Raw genomic sequence first — 19,577 nt, 5'->3', positions numbered from 1 at the left:
GGCACCCTAAAATGTGTCCCGGGTGGACGAAGGAGAAAAGTATTCCTCCAGTGCCGGGAGGCCGAGGGCGGCTACGAGAAGCAGGGCCTGGGCCGGCGCCCCCCTCCGCGGGCTCCTGGGGCTCCCCCGGAGCTTCTGAAGGCTCTGCTGGTGGAAGACGCCGCGCAGACGGGGTCCCCGGGAGTCCGCCGCGGGCCGCGGGGGGCGGGGGCGGCGCCCGGGACCGCCCAGCCCTGGGACGGGCCAGTTCACGGTCGGGACGGCAGAGTGGGCTGCGCCACCAGCACAGCCCCTGGGGCTGTCCGAGGCCGCGTCCTCGGGGCAGGGAGAGGGGCCCGGCCCAGGGCAGAGGCGCGCGGCGCGGGGGGCACAGGGCCGGGCCGGAGCTGCGGCTGCGGCGGGACGGGCGGGCCGCCGGCTCTGCAGTCTCGGCGCCGCGGTCAGAGGTGATGGGGCGCCAGGAGCAGGAGGCAGAGCAGCGGGGCGGGGGGCCCGGCCGAGAGCGCGGGGCCGCGGGAGTCCGGCGGCACCTGGCAGGCGGCGCCCGGGCAGGTCTGCTCCCCTCGCTGGTCCTCGCCCCCGTAGCCCCCCCAGTAGTCGTCCTCGGTGGGCGCGTCGCCGCCCTGGCGCCCGCGCGGGTCCTCGGCGGGCAGGTCGCGGTAGAGCGTGGAGGGGTCGGCGGGGGGCGCGCCGGCCTCGGCCACGCCGTACAGGTGGTTGGAGGAGCTGTTGCCGCGGGCGCGGCTGCCGGGCCGCGTGGGCGCGGGCGGCGGGCACGCCTGGAAGTCGGCCTCGCGGAGCGCGCGCAGGTCGCGGCCCCGGCGCTCGGGCGGCGAGGCGCAGGTCACGTCGGAGCTGGAGACGCGCGCGCGCTGGAACCAGGCCCAGAGCGGCCGCGCGCGGCAGTCGCAGGCCCAGGGGTTGGCGTTGAGCCGCAGGAACTCGAGCGCCGGCAGGTCGGCCAGCGCCTCGCCGGGCAGCGAGGCCAGGCTGTTGTTGAACAGGTAGAGGATGGTGAGGCGGCCGAGGCCGCGGAAGGCCGCGCGGTGCACGCCCTGCAGCCGGTTCCCGTGCAGCAGCAGCCGGTCCAGGCCGCCCAGGCCGCGGAACACGTGCTCCGTCAGCAGGCGCAGGCGGTTCCCGTGCAGGAACAGGTGGCTCAGGTTGGCCAGGTCGGCGAACAGGTCATCCTGGGGGGGGGGGGGGGGGGCTCTGAGACGGGCGCGCATCCCCCCTGCCCCGAGGTGGGGAGGAAGGGGAGCGCCCGGGGAGCGCGCCCGACCTCTCCGTTCGGAGTCCTGGGTCCTCTAACTTCTAACCTCTAACCTATGGGAGGCGAACAGTTGAGGCCAGTGGTTCACAGTCCCCGCGATCCCTCAGGCCTCGGGGTCTGTGAGGTAGCAGGTGGGGCCCGAGAGCCGGCCTGTCCTTCCGACTTCCCAGGCCGGTCAGAGGCCCACGCCGGGAGGAGGAGCGGCCGCCCTCCGGCCTCAAACCCGGGCCTCTCCTAACCGACTGTGCCACCTTGGGCAAGTCTGGGCATCTCTATGCCCCAGGCTCTTCACCTGGAAGACGTGGAGATTAAACGGAGCCACGTGCATGCAGGTGCTTAGAGCAGGGTTGCCACGTGGAAGGCATTCTAGGGGTTGGCCCTTATGGTTAACTTGGCCAAGCTGGTCGGTAATCTCTCTACACCTGTTGCCTCATCTGTGAAATGGGGATGAGCGGACCTCCTCGTGGGTTTGTTCTGAGGATTAAAGGAGATGATCCACATAAAGATCAGATGGTGAAGTGCTGGGCACAGTGCCTGGCACACCGGTGTCCAGCCTGGTGATGAAGCCCACAGGCTCAGGAGTCACAGCCCCTGGTGCCAACCCAGCTTGCCCTCTTCCCAGCTCCGTTACTTTGGGCAAGTTAGTTAGCCCCCTAGAGCCTCCTGTTGCTCAGTCTGTGTAACTTGGAGAACACCCCCACCCCCAGCAGGCTGAGGGAGGGTTAGATGATATCACACTGTAAGGATACAGTACCTGGTAGGCCACCATGGAGAAATGATGGTTATTCTGACAGTAGGGCCTCAGTTAGATGACTGACATCCCTTTTCCTCTAACAGAGGAGCTCACTAGGGTCCAAAAGTTCTGCTACTAGGCTAAGATAGTAAAGAGACCAGGTGTCCCCCTCCTAACCCCAGAGCAGCAGGGGAGGGGAAGGAAGGCTGCTGCCTGATATCCTACATCACTGAATGGGCTCTGAGTCCCTTAGAAGGCCTATCCCACTTGTCTGGGGCTGGGGAGCGCCCAAATCAGGCCGTGTTTGTGTAGAAAGGACCTTGGACTGTGGTTCAGAATGAACCGGGTGTGGGTGTGGGGGAGGGAGAGTGGATATGCTCCATGGGTGGGAAGGGGCAGGGGCTGGATTCTGCATTTTAACCAGCTCACTAAGGTATTGGTGATGAGCAGCTCCAGGGTCCACCAGCCCAGCCCACTTTTTACAGAGAAGAGCACTGAGACCCCGAGAGATGGAGGGCTTGCCAGAGAGGGGACCAGAGCCCCTGACTGAGGTCCTCCCTCAGTGATGCAGGATATCACTGTGGTCAGCAGGCCCAGGAGGTCTGGTTCTCAGGGACACAAGCATCCTCTATGCTCAAGCCAGTGCACCCTTGGGGGTCTGTTTCCTGGCTGTGGCTCTCCCACCCTTCCTTGTCTGGGGAGATGAAACCCCTACCCCACCCAGGAGCCTGGTCAAAGGCTCTCAGGTGGGGGGAGGGCCTTGACTCCCAGCCCACACCCACAGCCTCCACCTTCCTGTGCTCCTGCGTGTTCTCGCCCCCTCCCATCTGGCTTCCGCCCTCTCCGCTACAGGAACTGAGCCTGCCAAGAACCCTCCTCTTGGCCACATTGAGATCCGTCCCCCTCAACCTTCTCGGCTGCCTCTGACACCAGCATTCTCCACTCCCTGCACCACCCCCCATGCTCAGCTCAGGTCTCCAGTGGGCTCCTTGGGCCTCTGTGGCCTTGGGCTGGCCCAATCTGGCCTGGCACCCTTGCCTTCTTTCCGGCCCACCCAGGGAGTGGGCTCTGAGTCCCTTCCACTCAAACACCTAGTTAGGGTTTCTCTTCTTTATGGAGTGTCATTAAGAGTGGGGCACACCCAGAGATACCTGGTCAGAGGATCACTGTGGGGTGTGGGGGATAGAAGGAGCACAGGTAATGGAGCTGTGGCGTGGGAAGGTTAGGAAGGGAAGAGTAAAGGTTCAGAGCGAGCCCCTAGGGCACTGAGGCACCTTTAGCCCACAGCCCCAGTTTTGGGGCTGCAAAATTCCTTGGTTCCAACCTCCTCTCCTTCCTCTTTTCTTCTCTGCAGAAGTCCTACCCCTTCCCTCTCGGAGCCTCAGCCTGGGGGTCCATTTCCCTTCCCCCCATCCAAGCTGTTGCCAAATCCTGCCGCCACTTCCTCGGCTGCAGCTCTCAAATCCGGTCCTTCTCTCTCCACCATTAAAACCGTTCTCTGTGCATTAATAAGCTCTTGACTTTCACAGCCCTCGCCCTCCCCCACCACCCTCACAATCGCCCCCTCCCTCTGGGCTGAGAGCGGCTGCTAAAGTCATCTTCCATTTCCAAAACCACATTTCCCTCACTTCCCCCAGCCAGTTCACAGCTCTCTGCATCCATATGGAATCTCTATGAGGCCTCCCTGCCCCCTTTCTCCGGACAGCATCCTGTTCTTAACCTTGCCTCCTGCCAACCCCCAAGCTCCAGGCTCTGGCACTAAGCTGAGCTGTGTGACCTTGGGCAGTTCCAGGTACCTCTCTGAGTCTTGGTTTTTTATCTGTGAAACAAGGGACTTGAGATCGTTGGTCATTAAGATCCATCCGCATCTGATATTTATGAGTGAGTGAATCCTGGAATGTACCTCGTTCATTCAACAAAGCTGTACTGAGTGTCTACCCTGTGCCAGGCCCCCCCACTCACAGTGTTCACCAGTCTATGCCTGGTGCCATTGTCACAGTCCGCGTCAGCATTGGCAAGCAGCTGACTTTCTGAGCTTTAACTATGGGCCAAGCTCTATGCCACACACGTCCCATGTAGTAACCTGATCATCATGACCCTAGGAAGCAGATAACGCTATTACCTCCCTTTCAGAGATTAGGGAAGGGAGGCTCAGAGAGGCAAGCCTAGGGTTCAGCAGCTAATATGTAGTGGAACATGGACATGCAACTCTGTAGACAGGGCTCTGAACAGCTGCACTTGAGTCAGACAGACCTGGGTGAATTCTAGGCTGTGCCCTTTACTGTCAGGTGACCTTGGAGTGGTGTCTTCACTTCACTGAGCCTCAGTGTCCTTAGCTGTCAAATGGGGGGAATGATGCTTACTCTGAACCAGACACAGTGCTGAGCTCTCTTCAAGTAGCATCTCCTTGAACCCCTCACCATAAACCCTGAGGCACAAGGCATCTCCCCATGGTACCGATGGGGCCATTCAGGCTTACAGTGGTGAAGTAACTTGCCCAAAGCCACAGAGCAAACCGGAGGTGGGGCTGGCGTTCAAGCTCAGATGTGCCTGAGTACGGAGACTGCTCTTATGTGCCCTGCAGGCTGCTGTGATGATTGAAAGGGAGAATGGATATCATCATCGGGTTCCATTCAAGTAGGAAAGACTCGAAGAGGGCACTGGCACTGTTTTTGTTAGCTCCTGAAGCCCTGGCACCCAGAACACTGCCTGGCAGGTAGGAGATGCTCAAACATATCTGTCAGTGAATGAGCCCACTTGGCACAGTACCTGGCACATAGAAGACAGCCTGTGAGAACCTCCAGCCCACCCCCATTGCCATTTCCACCTTGCTCATCCTTAAAAGCTGTGATCTTGCCTCCTCCAGCCCCATCACGGGTCTCACCCAGATTCTGTGGACGTCACCCAGCCCACGTTTCCTCCCCTGCCTGTGGCATCTCCCAGCCTCGTTCCTGCAGGAAGTTCACAGGCAGAGGACGTCTCTTTCTTTCTCCTCTGTAAAGGACCAGGTGTGTAGCTGCCTCCTTCCCACGGTGCCCGGGCCATTCATGCCAGGGGCGTGCAGAACCAACACTTCCTATTTCCGGAGACCCCAGCATCCACTCAAGATGCCCTTTGCCCAGGTCTTTGCTGTCCCCAGGCCCTGGCCTGAGAGTCAGTGGAGGACCAGGTTCTAATGACAGGATTTACTCAGCACTGAACTATGTGCTGTAGATACAGACTCATTTACTCTGAGCAGCCATTCTTTGTGGAAGGTATTATTTATTATTTCCACTTTAAAGATGAGGAAACTGAGGTTCAGAGAGGAGAGGTGTCATGCCTAAAGTTAAATAAGTGAGAAAATAGCAGAGCAGGGATTCAAACTCAGGCCCTCTGACCCCAGATTTCTCATCGTGAACAACTAATAAATATTGAGAAGGAGGGCAGGGTTTCAGGGGCAGCGCCTGAGTGTAGCCCTGTGCTAGTCGATCGTGATTGCCATGTTCTAGATGAGAAAATGGAGATTGAACAAGGTTTAGTGATTTGTTCAAAGTCATATAGGAGTCAGGATTTGAACCTACGTCTGGTAGACTCTAACGCGGGTGCCTTCAGAAATGAGCCCACGCTGCTGTTCAGGGTAGCACCCCGCGCCGTCCAGACAGACCCTAGTGGAGAGGTCTAGTGATAAAAATGGCCCGAAAGCTCAAGTACCACCAGCTCTGTCCAGTTGGGTGGCCTCAGGAACTTCATTCTGTGTCCCTCCTGCCCCTACCTGTCCCTACTGCCAGGCTGTCGTGAGGTTAAACCTGCTGGTGAGGCCATGTGAGCCCCTGGCCGTAATGGCAATATTTCGAGAGACTCGTGTGCAGAGGCCTTTTATCTACAGTCTTGGGACCCTCGGCCTCAGTTTCCTCATCTGTGGGGAGGTGCGAGTATCTCCCGACACGGCTGCAGAAATGAGGTGAGGTGGCTGAGCGTGCTTAGGAAACCGTGAGGTGCTAGGCAAGTTTAAGAAGGAAAGAAAAGAGAGGGAGTATTCTGGGACCCACCCATGGCCTCAGCATCCTTGAAATTCACCCAGATCTCCAGGACGAGGTCCAAGATGGGCCATTCCGCCGAGATCAATGTTAAATGAGGCTTGCCTCTCTTTTAAAATAGCATTTTAACAAGCATTTCTATAGTGCTTATCATATGCCAAACACTATTCTAAGTGCTTTACACATTATTCATGTTCTTACACTTACGAAATCCCCAGGAAGTGGGTGCTGGTGCTACCCCCATTTTACATATGGAAAAACTGAGGCTTGGGGGGATTTAAACACGTCACATATTTGTAAATGGCAGAGTTGGATAACCAAAAGGTCCTTAGCATAGTGCCCGATACATATAGTGTGTCCACTAAGTGGTACTGGGTGCTATTATCATTACTGATGTCATAAAAACCACGACATATTTTCCAACATACTCTGGATAGCAGTCCCCACCTGATTCACGGTTTTGCTTTCCACGGTTTCAGTTATCTGCGGTCAACCATGGTCCAAAAATATTAAATAGGAAATTCCAGAAATAAACAATTCATCAGTTTTAAATTGCATGCTGTTTAAATTAGCATGGTGAAATCTTGAACCATCCCACCCAGATGTGAATCATCCCTCAGTCCAGCGTCTCCATGCTGTGCACCCTCCCTGCCTGTGACATTTAGTAGCCGCCTCGGTTAGCAGATCAAGTGTCCTGGTACCACAGTACTTAGGTTCAAGTCCCCCCTTATTTCACTTAATTATGGCCCCAAAGCCATTCACATAACTTTTATTACAGTATATTGTTATAATTTTATTATTAGCTATTGTTGTTAATCTCTTATGGTGCCTATTTTATAAATTAACTATCATAGGTGTGTATGCCTATAGTATATATAAGGTCCGGCACTATCTGTGGTTTTGGGCATCCACTGGGGGTCTTGGTCTGGATCTCCCACAGATGATAGGGGGGCTACCGTATTTTATGTCTGCCTTTCCCCCACCTACACTGCTATCTCTGTGAAGGCAGAGGTTTTGTCTGCTTTGTTAACTGCTGTATTCTCAGCACATAGTGGCCGCACAGTACATGCTGAATTATTATTGCTATCGTTGTTACTTTTATCAGCATCAGCCCTGACTGATTTTCAAATCAGCACATTGGTGACCAGTTAGGCACCAGCCCGGGTGGGAGGAGGACCGTCCAGGTCTGCATGGGGGGAAGGGAGAGAGTGGATGCTCCTGCCCCTTCCAGCCAGGGGCCCAGGGAGGGTTTTCTCCCCGAGTGGTTTGGGGGATGTGTTATTGCTTCCTGGGGAAATAGAATGGGAGGATTTGACTGTCAGACAGTCAGCTTAATAACAACAATAAACAATATTTAGATCAATAATAATAACAATAAATAGCAATTACTGTTATTCCTTCCGTTTTCAGGGCATCCATCTCCCAGCTACTTAACAGCTCTTTACCCGTTTTTTTCCTTTCTTCCCTTTCAGTGAGACAGCAGGTTTGGGGAGGAAAATCTAGAAAGGGCAGGGTTTCCCCTTGTCCCGTTACCCAGTGAGCTGGAGAGAGGTGGAACCTTCTATGGAACACCAGAGGCCGTGGGAGAGGGTGGGGGGCAGAGAGCAGCCACGAAGACCTTCAGGCCTGGTGCCGGGGAAAGGCAGAGCCCCGAAGGCAAAGAAGGGGGAAAGGAGAGACCACAGAAAGAGGCACATACATCACCCAGGCAGACACGGGGGATGCGTGTGGAGTGGGCGCGTGAAGGGAGACAGACAGAAGACCCGAAGACAGATGGGGGAGGCAAGTTAGTGAGAGAGGCAGAGAGGAACAGAGTGGGGCAGACAAAGGAGACAGGCAGAGGCAGAAGGGGACACACGGGGGGAGGGGGGCTAGGGGACTGAGAGGGAGAGGGTCAGCAAGGGGACCAAGCAGGTGCAGACAGAACAGGAGGAAGACAGAAGAGACAAAGTGGAGAAAGAAAAGCCCCTGGAAGAAGTGAGAAGGTCGTGCGTAGGAAAGGGACAGACGCGGAGACGCCGGCAGGAAGGCGGCCTGCGGGGAGAGGAGGGACCGGCGGCCGAGGGGCTGAGGGAAGGCGAGGGGAGCGCGCCGCTGGGCGGCTCGGCTCACCTGGAGGTGGAGCAGGCTGTTGTCCTGGAGGTAGAGGTACTGCAGGCTGACCAGGCCGCGGAAGATGCCGCTGGGCAGGCTGCTGAGCTGGCAGCGATACAGGTGCAGCGCCTGCAGCCGCTCCAGGCCGTGGAAGGTGTCGGGCTCCAGGGAGCGCAGGTGCCGGTTGTCCCCGAGGTCCAGCTCCTCCAGGGCCTGCAGGTGCCTGAAGGTGCCCGGGTAGATGGCGGAGAGGTTGTTGGAGAAGAGCCACAGGGTGAGCAGGTTGGGCCCGAAGGTGCCGGGCCGCAGCGTGCGGATGAGGTTGTTCTGGAGGAAGAGCCGCTGGGTGCTGGGCGGCAGGGACAGCGGCACCGACGAGAAGTTGTTGGCCTGGCAGCTCACGGTGGGCGGGGACGAGTAGCAGGTGCAGAGCATGGGGCAGCTGGGGGCGGCGGGGGGCAGCGCCAGGAGCATCAGCAGCAGGCAGGCCGGGGCGGGACCTGCGGGGAGAGGGCAGGCCTTCCTGGGCAGGCTGCCAGGGCCCGTGCCCCCAGGGGCCAGTCCGCCCGCCAAGGGCCCGCAGCCCCGTGCTCCTAGGCGGGAGGGTTCTGGGTACAGGCAACCTGGTTGCAAGAGGCCCTGGCCGCTTCCACATTTTGAGACTTGTGGTATATAAAAAAAAATAAAGAAATGCCAAGAGGACCCTCTAGAAAGCACTGTGCTGTGTCGCAAGTTGTCTCACGAGTGGTCCTTTGCATTGTTTTCACTGTGGTGGGTTTGACTGTGTTAACTTGCAGGCTTCTCAACCTCAGTACTGAGAGTTGGGCCCATCACTCTCTGTTGTGGGGGACAGTTCTATATGGTGTCCTATTTAGGGTGTTTAGCAGCATCCCTGTCCTCTACCCACTAGATCCAGTAACACCTTCCCCCTGATTATGACAACCAAAATGTCTCCAGACATCACCAAATGTCTCCTGGGGAGCAGAGTCGCCCCCATTTGAGATGGGCTGGGACTAAATTGAGATCTCTGGTGAATCTAAAGCTGGTGGGAAATGGCCCTCTGGCTGACCTGGGGTCTGGCCTTGCTGAGCCCACTGGTGAATCTAAAGCTGGTGGGAAATGGCCCTCTGGCTGACCTGGGGTCTGGCCTTGCTGAGCCCACTGGTGGCCACAGCCCTGCCTTCCAGCCGCTTTCATCTTCGAAGAACCTGAGTCCACACTGGAAGGGCCTCAGGGACCAGGGGGCAGTGGGTCTCTAACAGGGACCACCAGCCACCCCAACAGAATCCGCTGGAGGCAGTTTAGAAGAATGCAGCTTCCTCGGCCCTGCCTGTGCAGAATCAGAATTCCTGGGTGAGAGCCAGGGAATCTGCCCCTTACACCCCAGGCTCTTTTCATTTAAAGTCACTTAAAAATTCTTTATTTTTCAAAGTAACTTTTGAAGGTTGGATGTGGTCTACCCTTCTCATGATGCAGATGGAGACGCAGGTCTAGGGAGGCTCCAGGGCCTGGGGGCTAAAGGAGTGTCTAAGCCTCTGTGTTTCTGTACTGGGGTGGGGAGGTCCTCCACCTGTCCTCTGGCCTCCTGGCCCTCGCTGTAGCTGATGAAGGTCTGGGAGGTAATTTGCATGACCTACACTCTTTATCATGACTCCCAGCTGACTCCTGGGGTCTCCTGGCAGGTCTGCCTGGGGAGAAGCGGAGCTTGCATCCAAAAGCCGGCACACATCCTCTGAACACCTTCCACCCACCCCCAGCGGTGTGCTAGGCCTGCAAAGGCCCAGGGGAGGAGGGCAGGGCCTGGGACCCAGAACCAAATCCCAGGGACACCCTGGGATTCAGAGACCCTGGGGAGACTGAGGGGCCCATGGCTGTGCGTGATGCCTGGCCCCATGAGTACTTTGTGAATGCCTGTGTTTGAGCCGTGCCCACACTACGTGACCTGCTGTGGAGTCCCGTGTTTGGGTGGCGTTAGACATCACCGATGTGTGGCGCAGGCATCACCAAGGCCCCGTGAGCCTCCTCCCATGGGGGACACACAGGCAAGGGTGGGGAACCCCATGCCGACGTGTGGTGCTCCAGCTCCTCAACTTGGGGCCCCGCCGCGAGCATCCCGGACCCTGCCCGTGTGTGTGCGAGTGCGCCCCGTGCGTGTGTGGGCTGGGTGTGATGTAATACTCAGTGACACAGCTCGGCTGTGCCTCTCGTTCACACCACCTCCGCGTTTCTCGGCCCTTCTCACCCCTCCCCCGTGCGGCGTTTCACGATTACTTTCTCCTGAGTTTCTCAGAGCCACGTGGGGTGGAGGAGCATGTCTCTCACCCCTCCTCTGAACCTGGCAGGGGTGGGGTGCAGTAGTGGGTAGGGAACCTCGGGTGGTTTTCAGCAGAGCTGAGGTTGGGGGCTTAGAAGGGGAGATGCCACAGCTGGAAAGGTTCTCCAGGTTCATCTGGTCCAAGCTCTTGTTCTAATGAGGTCATAACTGGGGTTCAGAGAAGGCGAGCGACTTGCCCAAGGTCACACAGCAAAGTGGCCAGCAGGCCAAGGACCAGAAAGGAGTCTCCTGATGCCTGGCCAGGGCACTTCCCTTCCTGGCAGAGTCGCCCTATGAGCTTGCTTCCCCAAGGACTTGACACCAGAGAAAGCTAAAGCCTTCTCTGATCCCTTAATCCCATCCCTTAGCCACAAGCTCCCAGGACTGTGAGCTCCGAGGACTGCCAGCCCTAGGAAAGACTGGAGCTGTCCCCCAGCCTCCAGGGTTAACTGGTACCTCAGGAGAGACAGAGGAAAGGATGTGCTATCCCCGGGGGCTCCAGAGTCAGGGGCCACTCCCTGGTACCAGGGTCTCTTCCTGGAGGCTGAGCTCAGCAGCTCGGCAGGAGCCAGCATCCCTCTCCCCACAACTCTCTGGCCCCCACTTGCCCACACAAGGGGCTCCTCCCTTCTTGCCCCACACCCCTTCCCTCTTGTCCGCATATCTCCCCCATCATGGCCATCTCCCCAAGCCTGAACCATTACCTGGCAGGCTCTTTGAGGAGGGGCCTTGAGCAGGGTCCCTCCACGACAGCTGCTTCGTAACAGTGACTCTGTTGCCATTTCTGGCCATCACCGCCATGCAAAGCAGCTGTAACCCAAGGAGCCTCATCCATAATTCAGGCTGCAGCTCTCACTGGAGGCTAGGAGGAGGGAGAGGTGGGGGGCACTGGGTTTCTCTGCCCCCAGGCCTGGCTGGAATGCTCCTGGGGGGGGGGGCTGGTGAGCTGTTCCTTTCTCCCCCTTTGCTGCCCTCCTGTCCCTGCCCAGGGTGCACCCCTTTCCTTCTCACATAGGTCCCCTCCCCACCCCATGTCTCTCAGGGCTCTTTACCACCACTCCTCCCTTCAGGCCTGCGACCTCTGCTCTCTCCAGGACCACAGTTCCAGCCCTCAGTTTGTGAATCCCTGGCAAAGACTGGGGCAAGGTGCACAGAGCGTCAGAGCTGGAAGAAGGGCCCCTCAGTGGCCATCAGAGCCAACCCCTTATTTCCCAGGTAACACCACTGAAGGCTGGAGAGGGGAAGGCTCAGCTTCTGAGTGAGCAGCCCAGGCCTCCTGACCCGAATCTCTGACAGTCGCCTTCAACACCTTTCTTGAAGTCTTCGTGTCATCTCCCCCCTCCTCTATGGGCTGAGGAAAGCCCATAGTGAAAGCCCATAGTGTCCCCACCCTCTGCTCTCCCATCCTCTCTCCGTTTCTCCATTTTTCTAAAGTCTGCAGGTAATGGCTAGAGTTCAGGGGGGTGTAGAGCAGGGACGGGCAGAAGTCATCTGTTATCAAGCACCTACTGTGTGCCAGGCACTGTATTTATATGCATAGAATACAACATAACCCCTGTGCGATCAATATAGTGGCCCCCAGTTTGCAGAAGGGGAGGGGAAGGCGCAGAAACAGGAAATGAGTTCCTCAGGTCACGCAGCTGGTACAGGTGGGACCCAGAATGGACAAGCGCAAGTCTGAAGGGGCCTCTGGCCTTTCTTCTGGAGACCTCATGTCACCCGGGGAAACGGCCCCTGAGTGTGAGAGATGCTGCCCTTGAGGTAAAGGGATGACCGAAGTTGTGCTCAGGTGCCCAGAGCTGGGCTAACCAGGATGTTGGGTCTGTTTGGCTGTTCAGGGTCAAGGCAGAGAAGGAATCCAGGCTCTCTCTGCAGCTTTCCTCTCCTGGGCTCCAGGTTGGGGCTACTCTAGGGGGAGGCTGTTGGAAGTCAAGGAGAGATGACCAGTGCCCAGAAGATATGGCCAGAACTGACCGGAGGAGGGATGGAGAGAGGCATGAACATGGTGCCAATCCTGGAAGGCTGAGGTGCCCAGAGCCAAAAAGCATCCATTCATTGAGGTCCACTGTCAAGGATTCAGCCGTCACCCTGGATTACCAAGGCTCGGAAACAAAGTTCTCAGTCTTGGGGCCCCCCTTTGGTTCAGAGGCCCCAGTGAAAGGAAACACCTGAAGAGGAGTCAGGTGGACCCAGAGGAGAGGGCAGGAGCCAGGGCACTGACCCACAGGGCAGAGAGGCTGGCGCAGAGTGGCCCCAGGAATAGTGCTCCCTGGGGAGGCAGCCAAGGCCTCTGACTCTGACGGAGGGCCCCAGGGTCCCAGAGAGAAGCAACAGCTCCACACAGAAAAGGCTGGGGAGGGGCCGGGGCCTGTGGGCAGGTGCCGAGGGGCAGGGGCTGAGGAGATGGGAGCCAGGAGCAGGATGGAGGTGGTGGCAGTGCCAGTGACGCAGGGGCCTGGGGAGGCACTGACGCTTGGACGGAGGTTGAGGCTGCTGCAAACAGCTTCTCACTCTGCCAGAATGTAACACCCAAAATAAGCAGTCCCCGTGGTGGCGGCGTCCGCCGGATCCGACGTGAGGCCCAGAGATATAAATGGCAGCCTGGAGCCAGCCAGGGTGCCCACCCTCGGAGGCTGCCCCTCCATTCGAATGCCTCCCCCTCGCTCCCTCACAGCCGCCCCAAGCCCTGAGCTCTGAGTCCCGGTCAGGCCCACCGACCACTCCCTGAAAGAAGGGACCTGACAGCAGGCGCTTTGGGAATGGAGGGCTTCCCACGTGGAAGTGGTTACCAGAAGCCTCTTTGTCTCATCCCTGGCAACACCCCCACCCTCCCCTCCATCTCTTCCAGTCCTTTCCCTGCCTCCTCCCTTCCCTTCCCTTCCAGCCCCATCCCCACCCTGGCACCGACTCCCAGACCCTCTCCCATCTGCCCTTCCCGCCGTCCCCAACCCAGCGCTCGCCCTGGACCCCGTCCCGTCCCCGAGACTCCATCTCCACCCTCCTCTGGCTTCTGGTCTCCCACCTCCCCTCCTTCCAGGCCCCCAGGGCCCCAGGCTTTCACCTCGCCGCACCCCCGATCTGGGTGCCGGTCCCTAGTCCTCTCCTGGCCCCTCCCCTAAGCGGTGTCCCTCCTGCCCCGGTCCTCGGTCCCAGCCTGGGTCCCGCTGGCCGCGCGCCCGCGTCTAACCCGGACTCGGCCTCCCCCCGCCTCCTCCCCCGCCGACCCCCGCCCGCCCACCCGCGTCCTGGCCCACACCCTTGGCTGTCACTCCGTCCACGGAGCTGTCCCCTTTCCAGCCCACCATCTGTCCTTCGGGGGGCCCCTGGATCTCCCTGTGCGCCCCCGTCCTCGCAGACAGCCCCCTGCCCCAGCCCTTGTCCTCTCAGGTGACTGGAAAGTGCTGAGGCACCGGCGCGGGAGTTGCTGAGTCGGCGCTTCCCCAGCCGGCCCGAGTCCTCCGCGTCCCCAGGAGCAGGTGGAGCCGGGACCGCGGAGCCCGAGCCTCCCTGCCCCCTCCGGGCCCTGCGTCCCCCACGGTCACGAGCGCCCCGCTCACCCCCGAAAGCTCCGAGCGGGGCGCGCTCCCCCAGCCGGCAGCCCTGGGGGCGGGGCCCGGGCCGAGGCTCTCCCCCCTGCCAGGCTACCCCCCCGCAGCGGCGCCCCCTCGAGCCCGGGGGGCGGGGGCGCCCGGCTCCCCTCGCCGGGTGTCCTCCGACCTCCGGCGGGCGCGGGTCCCTACCTTGCAGCAGGCGCCTGAGCCCGGGCAGCATCTTGTCTCGACGCTCGGGGGAGGGAGCGGCGGCGGGGGGCGCTCGGCGGGGACTCCGCGGGGCTCCGGGGGGCCCGGGAGTCCCCGGGCGGTGAGGCCGGGCGCGGCGCTCTACCCTGCGCCCCCCGGGCAGCGGGTCTGGGGAGGAGCCATCTGCCCCGACGGGACGGGGCAGGGCGCGACGGGGTGGGGAGGCCCGGAGCCGGCCGTCGGAGCGCGGTGCCGGCGCCCCCAGCAGCGCAGGCTGCGCGCTGGTCCGTGAGCCGCGGGTCCGTGCGCCCCGGCTGCGAGCCGAGGGAGAGTGGGGACGGCGAGGATGCGCTTCCCAACCACCCCCACTCCTCCCCGCACTCGCTGGCTCCTCCCTCGCTTCCGAGCTCGCCGACTTAACCCTTTCCAGGCCACTAGGAGGCGGGAGCGGCTCTCCAGGCCCCTCCATCCCGGACCCCTCCCCTCCAGGGGGGACCCGGAGGACAGTGTTCCGTCGCCTTCTCCGCACCACACTGCCAGAGAAATCCCTTGGCGGGGGGCAGGGGGGGCGTGTAGTAGTGTGTGGGAGCCCCATGGACTTGTCCAGTTCCCCCCTCCCAATTTTCCCGGAGGAGACGGGTTCCTGGGGCACCTCCCCCTCCTCGTGGCGTCCCTAGTGCCAAGGTTCAGGCCTCCACCATTTCTCTCCCCGGGGAGCTCTCCAAGGCTCCACCTTTCCCTTCCTTTCCTGGATCCCAAGCCCTGAGAGTGTGCGACTGTATAAAAATAGTATAGGCGGGAGTTTGTGTGTGCAAGATCGAGCGCAGAGCAGCGCGCCAGCTCAGGGGCGCTCGGGCAGGTGTGGCTCTGAGCGCTCGCGCGCTACCTCTCATGCGGGCGCAGGGAAGCGGGGGGCACGCAAGTGTGCCAACGGGTGAGCCGTGGAGTGCCCGCCGCGTGCGTGTGCGCGCCGGTGGGAAACGTGAGGCCGTATGAGTTTGGCCGAGCGAACTTGGGGATGGGTGGCCAGGCTGCATGTGTCCGGGTGTGTGCCTCTTGGTGCATTTGCCAGCGGGATGCAAGTTTGGGTGCGCGTGTGGGTGCATTTTCATGCGCATGTTTGATGTATCCTAAATGGGGGGATAGGAGAGGGCTCAAGCGTGGAGAGAGGGGCGTTGGCTTCACGCGAGCTGCTCCTACTGTCCTTTAGAGAGAGGTGCGTCCTGATGCCATCGGGGCCCCTCGGGGCCGCCTTCGGGGAGATACCAGACGGCCAGTGGTCCAACCGTTTGCTGACAAAGGCGGCAGTGCCGATCACCCTGGCCTTGACGCGGCCAGCGGACCCGGCCCCCGGCCCTTGGAGGCCGTTCCGGTGCGGGACAGGCGCGGGGCCTCGGGGGAGCCGCTTCGGGGGCCGTGACCAGCGGGCGCGTACCAACGGGCCTGTGCCAGAGCCATCTGCGCGCAGCCCAGCCGGGCCCGCGGGAACGCGGGAACCCCCAGGGCCCCTCCCCGGAGCAAAGGAAAGGAACCCCTCGCCCCGCCGCCTCTGTCCGGCCCTCCTCTCCTGAGTCCCGCGCAGAGCCCGGCATACAGTCGGCGCTGTGTAAATGCCGGTCTCACTTCCCCGCTCCCTCTCTGCTCCACCCGCAGTTCCGTTCTCCCCTTGTTCTCACGCGATTCTTCCCATTTCCCCCCCACTCTTACTCATATTTTATGGCCTGCGTCTCCCTGTCCCCTCCTTCCCTCCCTCCCTCTCATTTCCTCCCTTTGTGCATCTGCCTCTTTCTGTCGCTATCTTGTGTCTCTCCCATTGTCTCTCCGCGCCTCTGTCGCTCCCCGGGCCCCCGTGGCTCCCTGCGTCTCCGTCTCTGCATCTCCGCGTCTCGCGCGCCCCTTTCCTGCCTCTACTTCCCACCTCGTCCTTTGGCAGGCTCCTGCCCGCTCGCACCTCGACGCTCGCGCGCCCCCTGCCGGTCCCAGCCTCCGCTCTTCCCGGCCCCGGGCCTCTGCGCCCCGGGTTTCCTCTCCCACCCGCCCTCGGTGGGGTCCGGGACGCGCGGAACAGGGGCATCTCTGGGGCCCCGCTCTCCCTCCCATCTCTAGAAGGAACGGGCCCCGCGTTCCCGGGACCCACCCGCGGAGGGCCCGCGCGGGGGGGGGGGGGGGGCGCCTGGAGGGGGCGGCGGGGAGGGAGCGCCGGGGGGAGCAGGGTGGGATTTGGCGTCCTTCCCCGGAATGAGCGCGGCACAATCTGTCGCCGGGTTTGTTTGCCGAGCTGCCTCCGGAGCGCAGTGGGGCTGGCTCCCGGGGAGCGAAATATCACAAGATGCGTAGACAGACGCTGAGGGGCGGGTGGGCGGCGGGCTGACTCAGGTGCGCTGTCATCGGCTCCCCGGCCCGCGCTCTTCTGAGAGGGGTGCGGGGGACCCCGGGTTCCCAACACAACAGGGCACCGGAGCCCCCATCCCCGAGTCAGCTTCAGGGAAGGGGGTGCATCTGACAAAAGCCCTTGGCTCTAGGTCTCTTGGTGAGGCCCTGGAGTCCCAGGGCACACCCCAACTTGGGTATGCTCCTGAGGTCTAGGAACCCCTCTGCTCACATCCCATTATAGGGGCCTCGGTTTCCTGTCGTTACCTGCTGACTCTCCGCTTTCCCCGCACTAGACTGCCAGCCTTTTGAGGGCCCGAGGCTCCTCTAGTCCTTCTGTCCCCAGCAGGCGCTCAGTGCGTACTTGGGGACGGATTGATGGTGGCGGCTGGCCTGTCTACAGGAAACACCTCAATGCATTTGGTCTTCCTGGTACAACATGCTGACCCCTTGGCCCACATTTGTAGCCCCCCTCTCCCCCAGGCAGGGAACTGGAAACAGCTCTCCCCGGGCGAAGACTGGAGTTCTCCAGGTGACCCTGAGCAAGTCCCTGCCCTTCCTGGTGTCCCCGTTTCCTCACCTGTGGAGTGTGAACAGGCCACTCACTCATAGGCTTTGATAAATCTCCGGTCCCTCAAGGTATGAGAAAGCGCTTTAGTAAAATGAAGTTCTGACCAGTGTCTGCGGCGGTGGTGGTGGTGGTGGTGATGGTGGTCACCTTTTTGGGGGTGATTCTTAAGATTTTCACCCCAGTAGAACCAGACGCTATGTTTGAACATGAGTTGAACTTCTGCAATTAGACGTTTTGAGATCTGAGGGACTAAGCTGATGGCAAAGTGTAACTGAGGGCTGTGCCACAGGGCATCCAGGTCCATCCCCGGCTGGACGGCGCCCCACCCTGGGGAGTGGGGGTCCTTCGGACTTGGCCATAGAGCTGGCCTGCCCTCTGGTGGCCGTGGATGGACCGGCAGCCCCACGGGAAGCCAAGGATCCCCAGAAATGGCTGGGGGACAGATTTTCCCTGAGAAGGGGGAGCACCTGCTGTGTGGCGAACAGCGAGAGGAAGTCACGTAGAAGAAGCGGGATATTGGCACAAACTAGAGGAGTCTCGACTTCCTCTGAGTTTCCACTTATGAACAGCAGCCCTACTCTCAGTGTGACACCTGAGGCCTCCCTTCCCTCTGGGGACCCCACCTAGGGAGCCCACAGGACAGTCCTTTGCTCCCCCTACTTGGCAGCCTCACTGCTTAGGACACTTAGCAGTTAGGGTACGAGGTGTGGTGGCTCAATGGTCAAGAGCATGGGCTTTGAGGGGTTCACGCCCTGGCTCTGCCGCTCACCAGCTAGATGACCTTGGACCTTGGAGGTGTTTCACTTTCTGAGGCCCAGTTTTCTCATCCAGAAAGCGGGAGGCAGGCAATACTATCCCATAGGGTTGCTTGAGGATTAAATGAGATAAAACATGAGAGAACCTAACAGAGTAACTGACCCTGTGTCAATAAACACTAATAATATTATTATTAACTTTTCCCTTTACTCTGACAGCACCGGCCCAAAGAGATGTTGTAGTTTAGGGGCAGAAAGCACAGCTATGACCTGAGGACTTAGGGTCGTGAGTGGCGGAGCCGGGTGTGGGAGTCGGTTCCTAGTTATAACCTCCTACCCGCTGTGTGTCTGACCCCACGCTGGCCCCCACTTCTCCACCTTCCCCTGGCTCAGACGGGGCTGCCCATTGTGACGAAAGCAATCTCCACCCGAATGAGAAGTCTTGAGTTCCAGCCTGGACTCTGCCTCAGACTGGCTGGGTCACCTGGGACCGACCTCTCTCTTCTCTGGACTTCAGGTTCCCCGTCATTGGACTTAGTCAATGCTCTTGAAAGTCTCACAGAGCCATGACTTTGTGACACCCTTGTTTCTCTGTCTCTCTGGAATTGGAAGCTACCAGAAACAAAGCGACTCCGCTGGATCCTATGGCTCTCCCTTTTCAGCTCTGAGGGTGTGATGAGAGTTCCAGGGAAGATCAGAATTTCTAGGAACCTCCCAGGCCCCACTCAGGGTTCCACAGCCCCCCAGTGGCCAGCAGGCCTGCCCCTGAGCTTGTCAGTGACCACAAACTCTGGCAGCAGGGGCTGGGTTTGAAGTCACCCAGAACCTTTCCCACAGTGAGTTCCTTGTCCTACTTCCCCAAGTCTGGTGGAGACATGGCTCCTTTCCAAGTCCTTTCTAAAACGGAAGAAAGCCTAAGGCAGATTAGTTTAAAGGGCAAGAGTTTCAGAGGTGTTTTCTCCTTCCTGCTTGGTTTCTAGAGCCTCTGTCCATTTATATTCTTTATAATAATAACTGGCCTTTATTAACCACTTACTTTATGTCATGAACTTATGTGTTGACTCATTTCACAGAGTAGCTCTATGGAGGAAGGTCTATTAATAGGCCCCTTTTACAGATGGAGGGACGAACTCAGAGAGGTAATACTATGCTTAGATTTGGACAAGGAGGGTCTTGGCCTGGGTCCCATGCCTTGGAGGGTTTTGCTCTGGGTCCTCTCCAGCCAATGTTCCCTCCATGGGGTGAAAAGTCCCTGAGACCAAGGGGATGTGCCCTCTGGGAGCCTGTACCACACTTGGGGTAGCCCGGACATGGGAATCTCTTGCTCAAATGGCGCAAGTCTACTTCCAGGACCTGTGTGGACATCTTCTCCCATCTACGTTTCTGCCAGTGTGTGCACCCCGGGCCAAAGGGTGGCTGAGGGGCAGCTGTTTGGAGAGGATGTGGCTGAAGCTTGGACATGTGAGTGGGATATTCCCATGTGTGTCCATGAGTCTTGGCCAAAGGTCAGAATTTGAACTCCCTGGAGGCCTGCCTGTTGGTTAGGAAGCTGGGTCTCATCGTATTTGCTCGAGCTCCTTTCCCAGAGAAGACAGCCTCCTTTTCTCTCTAGATTGTGAATTCACTGAGTGCAGGGTCCATCTTCTCTTTGACTTTGTTTATTTTATGCACCTGGCCCAGCCTTGGCCCAGAGGAGGCACTTGGCAAATGC

At 59.5% G+C, this 19,577-nt stretch overlaps 1 protein-coding gene across 1 annotated transcript; it reads right to left on the bottom strand.

Moving 5' to 3' along the window:
• Positions 1-440: 440 nt before the first annotated feature.
• Positions 441-14,201, bottom strand: RTN4RL2 (reticulon 4 receptor like 2). Its single transcript, XM_087822374.1, has 3 exons — positions 14,171-14,201; positions 8,135-8,616; positions 441-1,190 (listed from the first exon to the last, which is right to left on the bottom strand). The coding sequence occupies exons 1-3, from the start codon at positions 14,199-14,201 to the stop codon at positions 441-443; spliced, it is 1,263 nt and encodes a 420-aa protein (XP_087678500.1).
• Between the last annotated feature and the right edge of the window lie 5,376 nt (positions 14,202-19,577).

This window comes from Miniopterus natalensis, chromosome 11 (assembly GCF_054644295.1).
Source record: "Miniopterus natalensis isolate mMinNat1 chromosome 11, mMinNat1.hap1, whole genome shotgun sequence".
NCBI lineage: Eukaryota > Metazoa > Chordata > Mammalia > Chiroptera > Miniopteridae > Miniopterus > Miniopterus natalensis.
Note: the sequence above shows the minus strand (reverse complement) of the source record. Positions and strands in the feature narration are given on the sequence as shown.

What these genes read in the sequence shown, in the direction of transcription:
- RTN4RL2 (XM_087822374.1), bottom strand. Translation starts at nt 14,201, where the DNA reads ATGCTGCCCGGGCTCAGGCGCCTGCTGCAAG. An exon ending in GCTCAGGCGCCTGCTGCAAG is followed by an intron (nt 8,617 to 14,170) that starts GTAGGGACCCGC and finishes CTCTCCCCGCAG; the next exon opens with GTCCCGCCCCGGCCTGCCTG. An exon ending in ACAGCCTGCTCCACCTCCAG is followed by an intron (nt 1,191 to 8,134) that starts GTGAGCCGAGCC and finishes CCCCCCCCCCAG; the next exon opens with GATGACCTGTTCGCCGACCT.